Source organism: Podarcis muralis, chromosome 1, assembly GCF_964188315.1.
Source record: "Podarcis muralis chromosome 1, rPodMur119.hap1.1, whole genome shotgun sequence".
Taxonomy (NCBI): domain Eukaryota; kingdom Metazoa; phylum Chordata; class Lepidosauria; order Squamata; family Lacertidae; genus Podarcis; species Podarcis muralis.
In genome coordinates this window covers 40,845,649-40,867,167 of record NC_135655.1, presented here as the reverse complement: position 1 = coordinate 40,867,167, position 21,519 = coordinate 40,845,649, and the positions used below count along the sequence as shown (strand labels likewise).

General features: G+C 42.2%; 1 protein-coding gene across 14 annotated transcripts in view; it reads right to left on the bottom strand.

Moving 5' to 3' along the window:
* Positions 1 to 21,519, bottom strand: part of RYR3 (ryanodine receptor 3) — a 293,341-nt gene that overhangs the window by 181,710 nt on the left and 90,112 nt on the right. For all 14 annotated transcript variants that reach the window (XM_077926602.1, XM_077926563.1, XM_077926598.1 and 11 more), the window contains exons 4-13: positions 20,643 to 20,717; positions 19,457 to 19,535; positions 14,059 to 14,171; positions 13,748 to 13,847; positions 9,703 to 9,796; positions 7,440 to 7,514; positions 6,767 to 6,923; positions 4,286 to 4,450; positions 2,588 to 2,709; positions 324 to 492 (exon numbers count right to left, since the gene is read on the bottom strand). In XM_077926602.1, coding sequence (XP_077782728.1) covers positions 324 to 492; positions 2,588 to 2,709; positions 4,286 to 4,450; positions 6,767 to 6,923; positions 7,440 to 7,514; positions 9,703 to 9,796; positions 13,748 to 13,847; positions 14,059 to 14,171; positions 19,457 to 19,535; positions 20,643 to 20,717 — 1,149 coding nt within the window. The remainder of the gene's footprint in view (positions 1 to 323; positions 493 to 2,587; positions 2,710 to 4,285; positions 4,451 to 6,766; positions 6,924 to 7,439; positions 7,515 to 9,702; positions 9,797 to 13,747; positions 13,848 to 14,058; positions 14,172 to 19,456; positions 19,536 to 20,642; positions 20,718 to 21,519) is intronic.

Below are 21,519 nucleotides of genomic sequence, written 5' to 3'. Positions count from 1 at the left end.
AAACTGCAGGTAGTATGCAGACACCATGGCTAGCAGCCATCTATAGTCCTATTCTCCATGAATCTGTATAATCCCCTGTTCAAGCCATCTAAGCTGCTGGCCATCGTTACAACTTGGGGTAGTGAATTCCACAACTGAACTATGTGTTTAACTCTGCAAGGGTGAATAAACGTAGTAGGATGGTCTGTCCCCAGAGGCCAATGGACCCCTGGGGTATTTTCCAGCTTCTACAGCTGATATTCTTGTTGAAGCCTTGGTTGATCTGCAGAGATGACGGTCATTTGACAGGATTGCAGTAAAAAACACTCTGAAGCTTTTCTAACCTCTTCCTTGAATAGATTCTGTCTGTTCTTGAGTGAACGAAGCTTGTTTTGTTTATCTTCATGTTCTAACTCTTCTTCTGGAGGCAGAAAATATGTTATCAAGTCTTGCAGAGTCTGCATTACCTCTTCAATAGGCAGAGTGATAGGAGTTGAAGTTCTGTTGTTTCCACTAAGAATCAATAGGCAATATAAGTAAATTAGGGTCAATCATGATCAGTACTTGTGTGTGTAGGTCCCCAGGCCACCCCTCAAATAACTTCACACATAACACGTAATTTTAGTTTTGGTTTTTGGGCACTATTTTGGCCACAACTTTATTAAAATACAAAATCAGTGAGTGGTTGTTTAGACATTGGTTATGACTATCTGTCCCCCCGCCTGGGACAGAACTGACATCCCGAGGTCCGATCGGTAGCCAGTAGAAGAGAAAGTCAAACTGGGGGGGTCACTTGAGCTAAGCGTCGGACCCACGCCGCTCACCCCAGCAGCTCCCCGAAAGCTTGCCTGCCCGGTCCTATAACAAGGATTCCCATAACAGGGATTGGGCGGCCCTGGTCCCATAACAGGGATTGGACGAAATCGTGGCAAGCCCCAGGATTCCTTTAACGGAATTCCCTTCAGCGCAATAGGAGGGGCAGGCCCAGCCTGAGCCCTCCACCACCGGCATATTATAACCAATGCCTAACCGCAACCTTACAAGTTGTGACGAATTGCTGAGTAGTAGGCAAAAACCAAATGGCACAGCCAATCACCAAATGGCAAAATTCCTACTAGGCCCCCGCTCCAAAGCAGACGACCCCATGACAGGCAAAGCAAGGTCAACTGGAAAGAGGGCGGGCGGGCGGGTGATCCGATGCACTCTGCAAAGAGAAAGAGAAACCAGAGTGCACCAATATTTAAGGACTATGGTCCCACCCACCCAATTTGCAACATACAATTTGCCCCAGCAACCCGGTTACCCAATCATGATGCCAGGCAACAACTATTAACCTGCCTGGCAACAAGAGGCCTGGCCTGGTGGCCCACACCGCAACACGTGCTCTCATTTATTGGAGAACACGCTTAACCAAAACAATCATAATTATAACATTGTTTCCGTTTTTAAGTATAGCTCCTCTTTCACCCAGAGTATTAGGTACTACCTGATCCAGAAATGGATAGTCTAAAAAGGGAGAGTGTAACTTTCATTTGGGATGGTTGACCAGAGACTCAGGCACCAGAGAAGCACCTCGCCACCCTTCAGAAAAATGTGATTTATACAGGGATCATTACATTCAAAATGCAAAGACAAGGGGGCAAAATGGCATGGTGAAAAGGATGTACCCTCAAGCACAATTCATTTGGATGGGGGGGGAATTGCATCTCTCTTACATGTGTTAATAAGCTTACCAATGCCAGGATGTTTGTATTATTACCAGCACTGTCTTGCTCACTGTAATTATTTAGCTTTAAAGTAATGACCACTGTCCGTTCTTTTTGCATTTTAATTACCAGTCTGACCCCACTCCTCTATATCTGCCCCAGCCATGTGAATCTATGCAAGTGAATTTATGATTAAGTGTCATGTGTCCATGAAAGTTTATACACCATAATCAGTTTGTTCACTTTTAAGGTGCCACACATTATTATTTTTAATTCTGTCTACTTCAAAGTAACTTGTAACTCAAATCTGTGGACAGAGGAGACACTGAAAGTCTTTAAGCTGAGGTAACTATTATAGTGTTTGTACAACACTATTGATATACATCGTGCTTTGCAGAATAAGCAAAAAAAAAAAAAAAGAGTTAAGTCTCTGTGTTGCTAAGTTCCCCACAGGAACTTGATGGCACAGTCAATTCCTGCAAAAAAACAACCAGTAACTGCTCATCAGTTCAAGCCTGCTGAATTGGCTGCATGACAGTGTTTTCCTATGGGCAACTCAATCACACAATCCATCCCTGCCGAAAGCAGTTTTGCCAACCCTAGTTGTGGGGCTTAGGAAGTGCTGATTAAGGGACTTTTGACAGGTGGGCAGGACAATACCTCGGCCAATCATTTGATGTCACAATGACATCATGCAATTTACAGGGGTGGTTGTCCAAGATGTCCCATGGGGGTGGGAACCAATGAGGATCTGGCCCACTGGGCCAAAAAGTTTCATCACCCCTGTTCTAAAGTCAGAGTGGGAAGAAAACAGAGAGAAGAAACAAGAAATGAATAGGAGCAAACAGAATTATGCAGACGTCACTGTGGAACAGCATTACAGCTGAGATGGTGCGCTATACCTTATAAACTGACTAAATAATCTTGTTGTGTTGCGAATGATTCGAGCAGCCTGGGATTCTTCATGTTGACACCGTTGTAATGTGAGACCATCATCCATGTGTCCTTCTTGGTGTAATATAACCTATAATAATCAAAATGAAACAGTGAGCATATTTTGTCCTTCATGCTCTTAAGTGCAATGTATTGCCAAAGGAATGATAAACTGATGTTATGAGGGAGGATGGGGAATGACTAGTACCAGTCCTGATACAGATTCATACAATATAACATCCATATGATATTACATAATACGGATAATATATTTAGCTTGAACACCAAATAGCAAGTTGGAATGGTTAGTTGAGAAAAGTGGGGAAACTGAGAAAAACTAAGTCGTTCTCCATGGCTTAGAGCAGGCATGGCCAAACTTGGCCCTCCAGCTGTTTTGGGACTACAGTTCCCATCATCCCTGACCACTGGTCCTGTTAGCTAGGGATGATAGGAATTGTAGTCCCAAAACAGCTGGAGGGCCAAGTTTGGCCATGCCTGGCATAGAGGAATGGAAACAAGCTGTGAGAATCTTCCTGTTGTGCAATGACTTAATACAACACTTCCATATTTATCAAACTCAGTTCATTGTAATGTCCAAACAGGTAAATAATGGCTTGAGAAATCCCTCTAAACCAGCATCCAATCATTGTTTACAAACCTAGTTTGGAGGGATTTCTCAAACCACAGTTTCCAAAAATCAAAAAGCACACTAAACAGTTATTTTACCGACTGGGAAGTTTCCTATTAATCTGGGCATGAGCAAGTTGGCTCATTCCTGATATTCCAAACCATAGTCAGAGAGTATAGTGTCTGAATGCAGCCAAAATGTTGATCAGGGCAGTATCTTAGATCTAAAGCCTACGATCTTCATTCCAAAATTTGCAGTAATTTAAAAATGAGATACAGTCATATACATCCACAAAATAAAGAATAATATACTATTTCAGTTGTTTTAATATCTGAGATGTGTCTCAGAAGACAGAACAAAGCATTTTCTTTCTCTGTTTCCACTTGGTATTTTAAGATCTAACGCCTCTGGTTAAAAGAAAGAGAGGAATGAGTGGGAGTTCCAAACACAGTTTCAAAACCAACTTACAATGCTGAAGGAAATGAGGCAGCTGCTGCTCATGGACTCTTTAGGAAGGCTCAGCTGTGCACACGCAATTTGTTGAACATTTGTCAAGGATTTCTACAGAAGGGAGCCCATGGGTGCGTGCTGATGCACAGAGGCACATACTTAAATTGCACTGAAATAAAATATTTTGATCCTGGCACCATGCTAGTAACACGCAGAAGGCAAAGTACAGAGACTACATCAATACAAGCATGTTAGGAGACAAGTGGACCCAGCACCCAAAAGCTCCACCTGCAAAATCCCCTGCTGTGTAACAGCTCTACAGTGCAGGAGAACCACAAAGAGAACTCCCTGCATCTCACATTTGGGCATCCAGCCACATGGGTCCCTGGGCATTCATGCACACAGACACCTTGCTGCTGGAGCACTTATCAAAACATAAAAATGGTGAACATATTCACCACATCTTAAAGGCTTATGTCTCCCCAATCCTTATCTCCAAAGAATTATGGCATTATCCAACATCTCTAATTTGGATGAGTGTATCTTAGAAAAGAAAACAAAACAAAACAAAGCACAATACAATATTTACCTTTCTTTTCAGTGGTCCTAAACGAGTTGTTTTAGCATCCTGTGCTTTGTAAGTGAGCCACAAAGTGCTGGTTACATGTTGCACAAAACAAACAGAATCACCGTACTTTATTTCAGGAACTCCCATGCCATCTATGTCACGTTTGTGAGCAGAATCCAGTTTTTCCTTCATGTCACAGAAGAAGAAAAAACAAGGAGGGGGTTAGATGAACATAAGGAACACATAATCTGGAAGGCACAAGCGTTTTAAAATCAAGGATATTTCACAGCTTCACAAACGAAAGCATAAAAAGGCAAAGTGCATTTTTTATCATTGCTGAAGAATACATTGGAGTAAGCATGCATTAGATTAGATTGTGAACTAGAAATGTATGGAGGACAGTCACACACTTCTGAATTAAACAGGAAACACAGTGTCCCAAGTGTCATGTGACATTCAGAGATTTGATTGATAATTGCCCAAATTGACACACAACTAAAAGTGACTATAACTATGGAAATCATTTCTGCAACATGCTGGGTGTTATTTAAAAGCCATTTAATGTTAGCAGTATAGAACTGAACAGTAGGAACAAGAGTATTTTTTCCTCAGCATATGATTCATTCTGAAGAACAGGAATTACTTAATAAAACCCTTTTCCTTCCTGGTCTCTGCAGTTAAAGGGAGCAGTCTAGGGAGAGACTGTGATGTTCAAGTCCTGTTTAAATCAGTAGGGCATAAGCAGTTATTTGTGTGTCAATGATCCATTGATTTCTACTGGACCAAGGCATGGCTAAAGGTACCCCTGCCCGTACGGGCCAGTCTTGACAGACTCTAGGGTTGTGCGCCCATCTCACTCAAGAGGCCGGGGGCCAGCGCTGTCCGGAGACACTTCCGGGTCACGTGGCCAGCGTGACAAAGCTGCATCTGGCGAGCCAGAGCCGCACACGGAAACGCCGTTTACCTTCCCGCCAGCAAGCGGTCCCTATTTATCTACTTGCACCCGGGGGTGCTTTCGAACTGCTAGGTTGGCAGGCGCTGGGACCGAGCAGCGGGAGCGCACCCCGCTGCGGGGATTCGAACCGCCAACCTTTCGATCGGCAAGCCCTAGGCGCTGAGGCTTTTACCCACAGCGCCACCCGTGTCCCTAAGGCATGGCTACTTTTTGCTAAATTGCACTCAAAAGGTTGAATTAAATGGTTGCATGAGTAGAACACAGCTTGCATGATTGATCTTCCCCTCCACTCACTCTGTGGCCCCTGAAAAGCCTCCCTTGAGGCATGGTCCCCACTCCTGAACATTGTGGACTGGCCAAAAGAACCTTGCATAAGCAGAGCTGAGGGAAAGAAGGATCATTGTGTGAGTTGCCTTCAACGCATGTCATCAGTTACTTGATACAACCCAAAGGCAATTCTACCCAAAGGCAATTGTGTGAGTGGAAAAAAAGGGGGAGATTAAGCTTTTCTGGAAAAAGAAATGCATTACAAAAGAAGACAATTTAATAATTGTTGTCTTAATTCTCTTTTTCACTTGAGTGGATTATAGCTGTCACATTTCATTGTCAATTTAAGACTAAGGAGATAACACTGTCATGCTCAGATAAAATGAAATGAAATTTCACTATATTCCTTAGGGATGCTGTTGTACTATGCCATCGCAAGCTGTTGGAGATTGCTGTGTGAATGTTTGCAGTCAGAACAAAAATATTAAGAATATTTGCAAAGATTACAAAACCCTGTCTGAAGTGAAGTGGAATATTTTCCATGTCACATTTTGAAAGTTAAGTGATTTTTTGCTTCTTCTGAGCACTCGGCACAGAGTACAATTACATTGGCTCCTCATTACGAAGTCAATAAAACATACTTTAAAGCATATTTTAAATCTGATATGCCAAAAGCTGTGCCCGTATCACGCTGACCTCCCTGCTGCCTTGTCCCTCTGCCTCTTGACATCAGCCTCCATGTTGGGCAGTGAGGTAAACAATGCTGCAAGCCTTACAGTTGCACATCATAGATATTTATCACCTCAGTCCTTCACAGGAGGTTCGTGAAGAAAAGCAGGACACTGAGCTGGCCAGATAGGTCTACAGTTCACCATTAGGGGCCGTCACTTGTTACAAACAGTGTATTACAGAGGCAGATCAAGTCTTGTGCTTTCCATTTTTATTTTGGTCAGCTTTCAACACTTTTATTATTTCTTGTAAGAAAGCAAAAGCTGTTTTTTAAATCCCTTTGGGCACTACCCACCAATGTGGCTGTGGGAAGCCTCTGTGAATGCAAGGTCCACCCCAAAGATTATAAAGTTAGGGATGTGATGTCCCAATTTAAAGAAAAAAGGGAGAACAAATCTGAGAGGGGTTGAACACGCCCCCCGCCTATGATTTCCATTTCCCCTCAGTAAATTTTGACCATTGGCATTATGGCCTTTTTGGTTATGGGGTAGTATTTATTTAGATAAAATATGAAGATTTTTGTAACCATTTGATGTAGAAAACTGACTTACTTTTGATGCTCTAAAGCAAAAGGAAGTTGATTTTGTGTCAGCTTTTTCTTTGTCTAACAAGACAAGACCCAGGTCTTCAGTTAGGGCCAAAAACTGCCCCGTTGTAATATGTCGAAGGCGAAAAGGCTGGCCCCAGCGGATGTTACTTCCACTCCAGCTAAAAAATAGATTGAAAATATTAATTTCATGGTCTGAGTCAGTCGGAATGAAGATATTTATGCCATGATCCAGTAATAATTACACAGTTTTAGCACCCACAGATTGCTATGAGAGAATTAAATGCATGTTTAACTCACTAAAATAAAAATGTTTAACTCTGCTGAATCTCATTTCAAACCGAGTTCTTCCTCAGGGGCACTCTTGTACAATCAATATCACCTGCTCTATTTACACGGTTGAAAATTAATTCAAATGTATTTTTTTCCTTGTGCATGTCTCCTGCCTTCCCACTTTCTCTTAGATCTTAATTCAAAAACCGAAATGCCTTATTGTTCATAGTTTATCTACTTTTACCCTAATGGTAATACTGATTTCATTTATTATTAAATATCAATTCAGTAAATAACATGAAAGTGTTTAACCCTGCCATTTAACAAGACAGAACCAACAACAGTAGCTCTGTTTCAAATTATTTTAGCAGAGAGATAATACATTTTTTGTTTGTTTAAATTACCTTATCCGAAGGGGTTCAACTCTCCACAGTGACCTTGCACGGACACCAGCTCCCCCTGCTTCAAAAAACAACCGCCTGCAAAAAAAAAAGGTATTTTTATTTTTTAAAAAATAGATTTTACAAAAAGTCCCATTCACTTATGGACACCTATATTCCAATTTCAGTTGAATCAATGGGACTGAGATGAGTCTGGGAGAAATGCTGAGGCAGTTTGGCTCTGTTCCCCAACCAGCTGTCTGGAATTAAGCCCAGGTGTCCTGAAGAATTGCAGGAGTGGAAAAAGAAAGGTGTGGGACGAGCTGTTTCTGCTTCATAAGCAGCCAAGAACACTGAGGTAGGGGGACAGAAGGATCAAGCAGAGGAAAATTGTGTGAGAGTAAAAACGGCAGTTATAAATACTGAGCAAGGAAGATGGTTAGTTGATAAGTAGGAGGGAGTGGGGACGCGGGTGGCGCTGTGGTCTAAACCACTAAGCCTAGGGCTTACCGATTGGTGGCGGTTCAAATCCCCAATACGGGGTGAGCTCCTATTGCTCCTACCAACCTAACAGTTCAAAAGCACGTCAAAGTGCAAGTAGATAAATAGGTACCGCCCCGGCGGGAAGGTGAACGGCGTTTCTGTGCACAGCTCTGGTTTGCCAGAAGTGGCTTAGTCATGCTGGCCACATGACCGGAAGCTGTACGCCGGCTCCCTTGGCCAGTAAAGCGAGATGAGCGCCGCAACCCCAGAGTCGTTTGTGACTGGACTTAACTGTCAGGGGTCTTTTACTTTTTTTTTTTTTTTTTTGGAGGGAGTAGGGAGAGGCAGATTGTCCTTGAGGCACCCCTATGATCTGTGAAGAGCCACTTGTGAACCCAAGAGGCCCAAGTCATGTCCTCTCTAACAAAAGAACGGCCTGAGGGCACTCTTAAGGGTTGTGGTTTTGTGGTCTCTCAAACCTCTATACTCTATTTGTGGGCACAGAAATTGGGAGAACCATTTCAACAAAGTTCTCTAAAAGAAGGAAAAATACATATCAAGGGTCACCATTAGCAGTAGTAGCAGTAGGACCACATTGTTCATACTCTCCTACCTACCTAAAACACGCATCTGCATTAAAAATCATGTGGCACTACTCTGATACTACTAATACCAAGGATATGTATGTTAGACCACTGGAAGCAGAAATTTGAGCTACAGCTGCTAGAAATCAGTAGGTATAATTTATCTCAAGCAAGAAATCATTGAGTTTACACTTAATGGTTGTGATTTGATTGATTTGTTTGATTGTATTTCTATGCTGCTTTTCAAGCAAATGAGTTTCAAAGCGGCTTACAAACAAATAACAATAATGTAATAGAACACCACAAATACAACATAAATCGTATAATGAGCAAACTATACAACACTGTTAACAAATCAGCAACTAAAAATAAGCTAGACATCCACAATTACAACAAAAGTTTTATTATATGATTTACAAAACAATATGACATTTAGAAACAATATTAATACCATTAACAAAATAGCAACTAAAAAAAGGAAGGTAAGCGCTGTTAAGTTCATAAGCACTGTGGAGATGTCCTATTGGACTAGGCAACATGCAACCAAGTTTAGCAAGAGGTAGGACTACAATCTAATAAACTGAAACCTGTTACTAATGCCTACTGTAAAGAATAAACATTACAAAAGCAGCATCTCTATTCTAGCACCAGGTGCATGTATCTCAATAGTCCTAAAAGCTCCACACTCAGGGGCATGATGGCAGAATGTCTCCATTCTCTCTCCCCTTAGGAAGTATGCTGGTCTAGCAGCAGTCCTGATACAGATACAATAGCAGCAATGCCTGCCTGGAGATAGAACGAGGCTCTTAACTTTGAAAAATATGGCATTTACTGCTGAGCAAATGTGTTTGGGGTGTGAGTCATTTTTACGTTCCTTAATGCAACTTATACCTGGACAAAATCGTAGCATCTTATCTTTCTAGTGAGTTGTAAATATGCCTACGGCACTATGACAATTCTTCCTTTTTCTCTCTGCATCCAGCCTGAATAGTACTGCAAGGATATAACTGCAGTGAAAATCTGGCACATTTTCCATGCACTGGGCAAAAACAGCAGATATTTTGGAGTGCTGCTGAACAAGCACTCTTTCTCTCTCTCTCTCCCCCCCCCCCCCCCCGCGCTCACCCTCTCCCTCTCTATGAAGGCACTTTGGGATTTTCAGCAATAAAACAGTGCGAAATTTAAAATGGAAAGTATATTAAATATACATCATAACTCACTTGTGTGGTGAATCATTCTGTTCTGCAGATGGAATTGTTAAACACTCATCATGGCCATGAAACAACCGTAATACATGCCCACCGAGTAAGTATCCTAGAAAAGAAGAATATTCCTCATTAATTTTGGCAGAATAATAAGTAACAGGTGCCTGGTAATCTTAAAATCTGGAAGCAGGTATGTAAATCCTAATGTGTAGCATAGTGGCTAAAAGGGTGACCAGGGAAGTTCCTGGTTCAGATTCCCCCACCCCCTTAGTGATGAAGACACCAGCCAACCTTAAGTAAGTCACTAGAGGTGTACAAATGTCACAGTAAACCATTGTTTAATCTGTTGAGAACAAGCTGCAAATGAGCTTCTGTCTTCTTGGTGCAACTGTTTGGAAGAGTTTGGAAGTTTTCCATTTTCATTTAACCCCAAGCTTTCCATTTTCATTTAACCCCAAGCTTTCCATTTTCATTTAACCCCAAGCTGCCATTTCACCCAACCTAGATAAGGAGTAATTATTACTGATCCATCTCAAATTCATATGTGTTCATTAATAAGTCTATTTTGTCCCATTTCAACATTGGTCTATGGATTTTTTAAATAAAAAATCCATACAATTCTTATTTAGAAACATGTATTATTACAAACTATCTATTCAAATTCAAATTTTATCTCCACATATGCATTTCTAAAAGTATTTTAACCTAAATACAGTGGTACCTCGGGTTAAGAACTTAATTCGTTCTGGAGGTCTGTTCTTAATTTGAAACTGTTCTTAACCTGAAGCACCACTTTAGCTAATGGGGGCCTCCTGCTGCCGCTGCGCCGCTGCTGCATGATTTCTGTTCTCATCCTGAAGCAAAGTTCTTAACCCGAGGTAATATTTCTGGGTTAGCGGAGTCTGTAACCTGAAGCGTATGTAACCTGAAGCTTATGTAACCCAAGGTACCACTGTATGTATTTTGACACATTTTAGCATTCTCCTTGAGACAAGAATTGTAGCACAAAATTCAGAGAAGATCAAAATCCTAAGGATAGTTACTTTCTACACCTGGTATTAGCCTGGGAAGTGTGAATTAGGTTGCTTCACTCGAAAATGCAGACCGAACAACAGTCTCCTTCAGACCTAATCCCAACCCAAGAAACTGTGGCTAGTATTAAATGTCATTTGTTTTAAAGAAACCAATTTTAAACCATGGGTTTGTTGGGTTCTTGACTAGGGCTAGAGAATAAAATGGAAGGCAAACTCTCTTTCTCTAGAACAAAAGCCTCGCTTAAAAAACACACACACAGAAAAAGACAAGTAGGTTAGATGAGCGAAAACCAAAACATCAAGAATTATTCTTACTGTAGAGTAATAATTCTTCAGGAAAAGAAAAGGTTAGCATATAATAGCATAAGTATCCAAATTACTGAAATGTGTCAGGGGAGGCATGATTGATAAGTAAAGTCACCCCCTTTCACAAGAGGAATCGATTACAGAAAAATCAATACTACACAGTGGTAACATTTGTTTGGGAAAGGGTAAACAACCTGGCTGTTCTATAGATTTAGATTTTAATGGAAGGCAACTTTCCAACCCGTTTAACACAGAGAGACAAAATGAAGGCATTTTATCTCCAGGGGGTAGGGGGAGGTGGGGGCAATTGTTCATCGTCATCTCTATATGAACTGTCCTAAACTCACTTGCTGAATAACCATCAAATTAATATTTATTTTAAGACAATTACATAGGAAATACCACTTGAAGGTGTTAGGCACTTGCATATTTCAACACCGAATAGCTGAAATAATTCTGGATTCAAGCCTAATGCTACTTAAATCAACAATCAGGGGATTTTGAACTGCCAAAGACTCGTGGTTTTCATAGCTGTTTTCCCCCTGGCTCCTGGGTATGGCTGTTTTCCCAAAGCCAGACTTTGCCAACCTGGTGCCTTTCAGATGTTTTGGACTACAGTTCCCATCAGCTCCAGCCAGTCATGCTGGAAGGTTTGCAAACCACGTTGGCTCCATTAGAAAACCTTGTGGGGCTCTAGAATGGTGTGGGCAGGCTCATGCACTTAAAATAAAACTCTTCTATGTGGATGCAGAAAAACTGATAAAGTATCAGCACTGTGGATAGAGTATCTTTTTTAGAGTATTTTTTTAAAAAATATGTTCTATCAGGAATTTCCCCTATGTATATACAGTGCTACCTCAGGTTACATATGCTTCAGGTTACATATGCTTCAGGTTACAGACTCCGCTAACCCAGAAATACTACCTCAGGTTAAGAACTTTGCTTCAGGATGAGAACAGAAATCATGCTCCGGCCACGCGGCGGCAGCAGGAGGCCCCATTAGCTAAAGTGGTGCTTCAGGTTAAGAACAGTTTCAGGTTAAGTATGGACCTCCAGAACGAATTAAGTACTTAACCAGAGGTACCACTGTACCAAATTAAATGAAAGCAGGACTTTTCATAGCAATCAGAGAGTAGGATCTCTTCCTGTCTAGTTTTTTGCACATTTCTTGGTTTCTCTCCCTCCCTAAGAATATCCATGGTGCTTCCTGCAAGCCAACATTGAAATTGCTCCAAACAAAGCTGTTCTCAAGTACTCTCATCGGCACTGCAATGCCGTACTACGATAAAAAGGTACAAGTGGGTTGCTTTTTGTGTGCTATCAGGATGTGACTGACGGCTTATGAAACATCTGTACTGAACATAATTATGACATTAATGAAGTCTTGTTGCTGAGTAATGATACCTTTATGTGAATTAGCTTGCATTTCTTTCGTCTCTCCATTCTTTCCCTGTTTTCATTCACTGGTATCAAAAAGTATTATTTAAATGTCACATGGCGACATGCAAAGTGCTGGGAGCAATTGTGCACCACCCACACTCCTTTTCCCCAATCACTAGTTAGTGATTCACCCAGAAGTGCAGAAAATCTACACCTGCACACAACTCAAGTTATATTTAAAATGGCACTGGTGTTAAAAATGGCTCAGATAATAGGATGGGAGTACTGGGACATTTAAAATATCCACCATGTCTAGTGCTACTAAAATGCTGAAAACAAAATGGTTTGAAAGTGTTCTCAGTATTCACTTCTCACAGAAAGATGCCAGGATTCTATCGTCCTAAAATCCAAGCTCTTATTTACATAAACAGAGAGAAAATTGAAATTTAGGCTAACTGTGAATTTCTCTTAGAGGGTGAGGCTGGGAAACATTCTCTGGAAAGGATGGCTCTTCCTACTGGGCTTCACAGGGTGTTTTGAACCTTTCACCCCCTCTTCCATGGGGGGAGTTTTCCCTCCCTCCAGACCTGACGTGCCTGAAGTCTGTGCCAGCTGGGTCTTCTATTTTCTGCTAAATTCCCTTCTTGGGGGGCTGCTTCGATTCTTGTATGAGTCCTCTTTCCTTCACTCTCATATTGGTTCTCTCCTCAGTGTCCCTCACTAAAAATGTGTGTGTGCGCGCATGTACACATGCACGGGGGGGGGGGGGGAGGCTTTTAAAATGCTGATAAACATTTTCACAACGTGGGGGTCCCTTTAGTGAAAATACTAGAGAGCATCTCTCTATTCTATATCCATTCTGGTCCACTCAGCAAATGTAAAAAAGGTAAAAGGTAAAGGACCCCTGGACGGTTAAGTCCAGTCAAAGGCGACTATGGGGTTGCAGCACTCATCTCGCTTTCAGGCCAAGGGAGCCTGCTTTTCTGGCCAGCATGACTAAACCACTTCTGGAGCAACAGAACACCGTGATGGAAACCAGAGTGCATGGAAATGCCATTTACCTTTCCACCGCAGCGGTACCTATTTATCTACTTGCACTGGTGTGCTTTGGAACTGCTAGGTTGGCAGGAGCTGGGACAGAGCAACGGGAGCTCACCCCGTCTTAGGGATTCGAACCGCCAACCTTCCAATTGGCAAGCCCAAGAGGCTCAGTGGTTTAGACCACAGCACCACCCGCGTCCCTTCAGCAGATGCAATCATGCTTTTAGCAGTGGAAACTGCGCAATGTTACAAATTAAAACAGTCATTTTAACTGGCAGGATAAACATAATTCAACAAACCTTCTTCAATGCTACTTCCTGAACAAGTGGGATGCACATTCCATAGTGTTTGCATAAAGGAAGCATCCACCTGTATGTTTCCATATGCTACAGAGAGATGCTGGAAAAGAAAAACAAAATTCTCAGTGAGCATAATGGAAATCTGTTTGAAAATATTTTGTAGGAGAAGCACTCTGACCACATTTCTGTGAGGACAGAATCATATGCACAGGAAACATGCAGGTCAGAGCTGGAAAAATGGGGGAGACATGGACGAAAAGTGCCAAGATGGACACGCATTAAAGCTATCATGAGGATTTGTATATGCTTACCAGGTACCTTTCGGAGGACACACTAACCAGGATCAGATCATCTCCAATTCGTACCTTTTCTCCTTCAGACCTTTGTTTAGAAGCAGGATGTATGGTCCACCAGCATGCCTCACCTACAATGTGTAAAAAGTGCTTACGTTAGCTCTAATATGCAATAAACAACAGGCATTTATCAGGTCACTTTATAACAACAGTCTTAGGATATTTATACAGTGGTACCTCGGGTTAAGAACTTAATTCGTTCTGGAGGTCTGTTCTAACCCTGAAACTGTTCTTAACCTGAAGCACCACTTTAGCTAATGGGGCCTCCTGCTGCCGCTGTGCCACCGCTGCACAATTTCTGTTCTCATCCTGAAGCAAAGTTCTTAACCTGAGGTAATATTTCTGTGTTAGCGGAGTCTGTAACCTGAAGTGTATGTAACCTGAAGCGTATGTAACCCGAGGTACCACTGTAAAACTAAAAGATTCCAATAGTACAGAAGATGGGTCGCTTCCAAATGACCATTTATTGAGTATTCATCCAGATAGGTTTGCACAAAATTTGCAGGGAAGTTGTATGACATTGTAACAAAGAACTATTACCCCACACTTTCCAATGCATTTTCTTGTCACTTTTTTAAAAAAACAAAGTCCAGAAAAAGTCTCCTAAATTGATAATGAGCTCAGTCTAGTTCAAGGCAATCCAAATTGATATGGCCCCTGTTCCATTCTAAACAGAGACATATAACCAACCCCTTCTTGCCCTGCCTCCCTGCTGCTGCTGCTGCTGCTGCTACCGCCGCCACCAAGCCAATGCTCTTAACAAGCCAATGCTCTTAACAAGAAAAGTTTATTTCCTAGAGGTCCCCAGCAGTGGCTTGTTGTTATGGCAGTGCCAAGCACCTGGCACAGGATTACACCGCAGGAAGGTGCGATTCACCAGGCGGATGACCACACTATTCCCAGTAAAGGCTACGGAACTGTTGTTCTTCACAGTTTGGACTTATCGATACCGAATGTGCTTTACGTGCCAGACGCCAAACATAATCTGCTCAGCGTTGGACAGCTGAATGAGCAGAACATTGACGTTTCCTTCAAGAACAGGAAGTGCATCATCACAAAGAAAAATGATTATGTATTGCATGCTGAATATGTTGATCGTTTGTTTGTTTTGTATTATGATGATGTTGTGCAGGATGACACTTGTTGCATTGCAGGTTCTAACAAAAGTTTGCATGCAGAATGTATTCACGATTTTCATAGAAAATTTGGTCATTTGCATTTTGAGGCAGTATCTAAAATGCCTGCCTTGGTTGAAGGTATGACTATTAAACCCTGCAGGTACCACATGAAGTGCAAAGCATGCGCAGCAAACAAGGTGAAAATGGCTGCGAAAGGTAAGGTGTCTAGTAGGCAAGCTACGGAACCATACCAGGTTGTTCATGCAGATTTGGTTGGACCACTAGCGCCCTCTTTGGGTGGAAATAGGTACTTCATGGTTCTCGTTGATGCATTTTCCAGATATATTTTTGTGTACAATCTCAAGCAGAAATCAGAGGCTTTTCCTAGGTTCAAGGAATTCTGTGCTTGGTTGGAAAATGTGCATGGTAAGAAGATAAAGACTCTTTTCAGTGATCGCGGGGGAGAATTCACTTCTCAGCAGTTTGAAGCTTTTCTGACTGAGAAAGGAATTCAACACGATTTGTCTAGTCCTCGCTCGCCATGGCAGAATGGACTTGTGGAACGGGCAAATCAAACATTGCTTCAAGGGTTAAAAACCTTGCTGCATGATGCCAATCTTCCAGAGAGTTATTGGGCCGAATCTCTCTCGTGTTTTGTTTACAGTTACAATCGCAGGTTATCTTCAGCGATTGGTTGTACCCCCTATGAGAAGATGTTTGGCAAGAAGCCATACATCAAACACATGAAAATTTTTGGTTCTGACATGTGGGTTCACTCACCACAAAATTCCAAGTTAGACAAGCGTGGATTGCATGGTATCTTTCTAGGTTATCAGAAAGGGTCTTACAGAATAATGATGACTGACTCTAAGACAATTAAGCTCACGAGAAGTGTTGAGTACAATGCAAAGTGGGGGGAGAATGTGGGAATTTTCCAATGTTATCCTGATGACGGTGATGAGACTGAGGATAGTCAAAAGCAACCACAACAACCCACACTCACTGATGAAGGTTCTGAGTCTGAATCTGAAACTGAATCAGGTGATCCAGAGGATTTCAAGAGTGCGAAAGCCTCTGTGCGACCCTCTGAAAGCTCTGATCAAGAATTGGAGGAACCATTGTTCACAGTAGGTCGTTTTTCTCCTAAGAAGGAAGAAGAGAGTGTTGAAGACTTAAGGCTAATTCGTAGGTCACAGAGAGCCACAAAAGGCAGACCTCCAAAGAGATTTGCTGATGAGTTTGCTACGATAGCAGTAACAGCTGTTAAAAGCTCCAAGAAGGTACTTGAACCTTCAAGTTTCCAAGAAATCCAGGGTTTGGATTCAAAGGAAGCTGAGCCATGGTTAAATGCCATGAAGGCTGAGCTTGATTCCTTAGAAAGGAACAAAACATGGGAGCTAGTTCCAGTAGTTCCAGGAATGAAACTGCTTGGAAGCAAATGGGTCTTCAAAGCGAAGACAGATCAAAATGGCAAGATAGTCAGACACAAAGCCAGATTGGTAGCCAGAGGTTTTGCACAGGTACCAGGTGAAGACTATCACGAGACCTACTCACCCACAGTGAGGTATGAAAGCATTAGGCTTATGCTCAAGCTAGCTGCAGAGGAAAGTCTACACATTAGTCACCATGATATTAATACAGCTTTTCTGTACGGATCTCTAGATGAATCACTTTATATGCTTCCACCTGATGGCGTACAGGTAAAACAGGGATTTGTTTGTGCTCTGAAGAAATCCCTTTATGGTCTCAAACAAAGTGCACGGTGTTGGCACACAAAACTCACTGAAGTATTGTTTTCTCTAGGTTTTCAGCAAGGGAAAGCTGATCCATGTGTATTTGTCAAAGAGGAGGGGCAAAAGAAACTGTACTGTTTGTTTTATGTTGATGATTTATTATTCTTTTGGAAAGATGTCGCAATGTACAATAACGCCCTAGCTCAACTGAAAGAGCACTTTGACATGAAAGATCTTGGTGAGGTAAACAACTACCTATCTCTGGAAATAGAGAGAGATCAAGATGGTAACATTCTAGTACACCAGTCATGGAAAATTGCTGATGTGTTAAGCAAACTAAATCTGATGGATGCTAACCCTGTAGACACACCGATGACAACAGGTTATCAGGTAGATGACACTGAAGAAGCATTTTCTGACACTACACTGTACAGAAGTGTGCTAGGCAAGCTAAACTTCATTGCCAGATGTTCAAGACCAGACATTGCTGTTAGCTGTAATTTGCTAAGCAGACAAGTCAACAATCCTAGTGTCAAGGATTGGAAAGCTCTGAAACGCATAGCGCGGTATTTGAAAGGCACTATGCATTACAGACTGAGATTTAACAATCAGAAGTCTGGTGGTCTTGAGATATTTGCAGATGCAAGTTTTGGAAGTGACACTACAGACAGGAAAAGTACATCTGGAGTTTGCTACATGTACAATCAGGGTCTGTTTGATTGGTCATGCAAGAAGCAAACAACAGTTAGCTTAAGTACTTGTGAAGCTGAACTGAATGCACTGTCTTATTCACTTAAGGATTGTGAATGGTTGATACAATTGTGCAAAGATATGAAAATTCCTGTCAAATGTCCAATCCATGTTTACCAGGACAACAAAGCATGTTTGGCTTTGCTGAAGTCTGAAGGTTGTAAGCAAAGCACGAAGCACTTGCAATTAAAGTTGCAGCATGCTAGGGAATGTATTCAGAAGGGACTCGTAACGGTGTCCTATATGCCAGGTAATGAAATTCCTGCTGATGTATTGTCCAAGATTGTATCAAGGGATCAACACTGTACCTATGTGCAGAAGTTGGGTTTGTACTGATATTGTACGAACACGCTGCCCAGTGATGTTCACAGAAAGGGGGAGGATGTTGGTTTCTGCTTTCCTTCACTGTGCAGCGAAAGGGCTTGTCACGAGACAGGTGTTTACATTCCACAGTCTGTACTGTTGGAGTTTCTCACGGGAAAGGGAGACTGGATGTGACGTACACTGGTTTCCTGTTTTTCACTGTTCTTTGCAGTTTCACAGTTTGATTCTCTCCGAGCTGTCGAGGAGAGAGGATGCATTTTCTGCTCCGGCAGAGGCAAGATGTCTTTCTGTAATATAGCAGCTTTGAACTATAAATAAAGCCATATAGAGTATGCAGCACGTACTCCTCATCCTTCTGCTGGGCACGGGACTCTGCTTTACACCAACACCTGACACAAGGGTGAAAGAGAGATGGGGGTACCAATCTTCCCAGCTGTTCGTTGCTCTGTGCGTGTCTGGGTGGGGAGCAAATAGCTGCTCTGATTGTGGAGATGGAGACTGGCTGTGTGGCAGTGCTGAGAAAAGGTATGGCTATACTTAATATCAGAAGTGACAAAAGAACGTAATTGGTGGTATTATTATTATTGTAATTTGGAATGATTGGATTGGATTTGTCATTAATTGGAGGATTTTATTGAAAACGAACAAAAATTATTTAATAAAAAAAGAAAAGAAGTGATAGCTGCTACAGTCCTGCAGAGGCTTCTCACCACATGACCATTCTATTTAGGGCTTCTGGCTGAATGAGATCTATACTGTCAAACTGAAACATAACTGTGAGCTGCTGAAATCAATGCATATCCTACAAGAGCTGAGCAACTGTATTTAGGGCTGAACCCTATATCTGATCAAATGTTTTGCTGCATGGGGGTGACACATATTTAAAATGGCTATAATTACACTTTCACACACAGTAGGCTTTTGTTTTCTCTAACGCTTTCTCTGTGTGCAGCAATACCTAATGAAAGTGATATTTTTCCCCCTTAATGCACACCTTTTTTTTTTCCTTTCCACAAGTACAGTTCAAGATCTTCTGTTACAGAATCATGCTTAAGAAGTGGAAGAACACAGAGCAGGCCTACACAACTTGTGACTCACTAGGTTCAAGCCATGTACTGTGGCCTCTCACACTACTAAACAGACCCTCCGTTTTTACCATTCCAGGCAGGTAGCAAAATCAGGAGTTTCCTTAGGGCAATCTTCCTCAAACTTGGCCCTCCAGATGTTTTGAGACTACAATTCCCATCATCCCTGACCACTGGTCCTGCTAGCTAGGGATCATGGGAGTTGTAGACCAAAAACATCTGGAGGGCCGAGTTTGAGGAAGCCTGCCTTAGGGGTTTCATGAGGCTTTCAACCCCACTGAAAAAAACAGCCTGAAATTATATTATATCTGAGATCATGGGGATGAATCTTTGAGGACATACATACCTGCTGCATTCTCTCGTAGCCCCACATCAAATGCAAGTTTATCTGTCTGAGATCTCGAAGTAGTCAAACATGTCAAATACTAGGGGGAGAAAAAAGATATTGAATTTATTAGGACTGTTGAAATCGGTACATTTCAAGTGTGTCGTAAGATCATCTTCTGCATGAATTCAGAGATCTTTCTACATTCAAATGTGCGAACCTAATCTTTTTGCACATTGGTTTGTAGATGTGCATCAGGTTCCTGCTGTGCTGAAACAAACAGAAATCTATGCAGCCATTAAGAGCTCCAGTGCTTATTAGCAATCACCGGACTGAAATGATCAACTTCAAAGAGGATTTAAGATCTAGACAGGTTTCTTTTTTAATTACATTATTTTGGCCCCAAAGGAACATTACGGGAGGAGAAATAAATGTGGAAGACGGCAGCTAAAATTAGCACTGAAGCTACAATTTTACAGAACAAAGGTTCCTCTATAAAAAGGTTCTCAGAAGTGAATGATGCTTGCAAACGCTATACAGAAAACACTGTTACTGCACAACTAAAGCTATTGGTTATGCACAGAACCACCATTAGATGTGGAGGAGTAATGGAAAGTCAAGGGCTGGGATAAGCCTAGTTATGCAGAATTAATACCCACTCCTCATTTGCCACACCTGGGGGTGGCCTGGATGACATTTTCAAGGAAAGGAGAAGAGAGATGGCAAACAAGGGCTGGGGTTGGACCTGTTCTCTAATTCCACCAGCACTGCAGTTCCTTTGCCAAGTGATGGTACCTTTGGCAAAAGTGACTGCTGCTGCAGGGTGGGGTGGCACATTCACCCAAGGATAAGGAGGCGGGAAGACAGCAAAAGGGTGCATTCACACCACAAAGTTAAATAACTTGTAAACTACTTCTGATAGTTTGCTTGCAGCAAAGGACTTTGGGAGACTCTGGTTCCTGCCACCTTTACAGGACTACAATCCCCAAAGTCTGGGGTGTGAATGCATCCAAAGCTATTTTCCAGCTCAGGTATCAGGAAAGAGAGAAAATGTGACCGAAACAGGGAAGGGAATGTGGGGTGGGGGGCGGTGCTTGTTACCCATCCCTCTTCTTCACCCCATTTGGAAGGCCACAGGCAGCTCTTCTCCCTACTCTCCAACCCCCAAAGTGACTGGCACTTGGATCGCAGTCAAGGAGCAGCTTACCATTCCACTAAATGAATGACGAAGAAGTATAGCATGGCCATATAGCAGTGTTCTGTGACCACCTCCTTGAGCTGCCTGCGGGAAATTAAGAAGAAATCTCAGGGCTCACAAGCATTGGAACCACAGGGACTTAATTACCGTAACAGCAACAAATATTAGACATTTTGCATTAAGCTATGAAAACAGGATTAGACTGAGGATTTCAAGTGTGGGGCAGAGGTTGTGCACACTCATAATAACGCCATACATTTGTATTTCCATAATTTCATTGTGAAAAATGACAAATGCCTAGAGATTACTATCAGTGTTCAGTAATTGCCTGCTCTTCAACCCAATTAAGTCAAAGCGCTTCAATTTAAACTGATAAGGGGCTGATCTAGAAGAGCATGTGGTACAGTTCTCCCAAGAGAACGCAACTTCAAAAGGCGTGGTTGGGTGGGGGAGTTGCATACTGGATGCCACCACGTTTGACATAAAATCCAGACTGTAGAAAGCTAGCAAGTCAGAAAGAAAGTCTCCATGCACAAGGAGCCTTCCAGCCTACAGGAGGATGTAAAAATTAAACATCCCACCTGCATTCTGAAAAGGTTAGGGTCTGGTAAAGAAGTGTATGGCATGTTAAAGGTAAAGGGACCCCTGACTGTTAGGTCCAGTCACAGACAACTCTGGGGTTGCGGTGCTCATCTCGCTTTACTGGCCGAGGGAGCTGGCGTTTGTCTGCAGACAGCTTCCGGGTCATGTGGCCAGCATGACTAAGCTGCTTCTGGTGAACCAGAGCAGCACACGGAAACGCCGTTTACCTTCCTGCTAGAGCGGTACCTATTTATCTACTTTCACGTTTTGGCGTGCTTTCGAACTGCTAGGTTGGTAGGAGCTG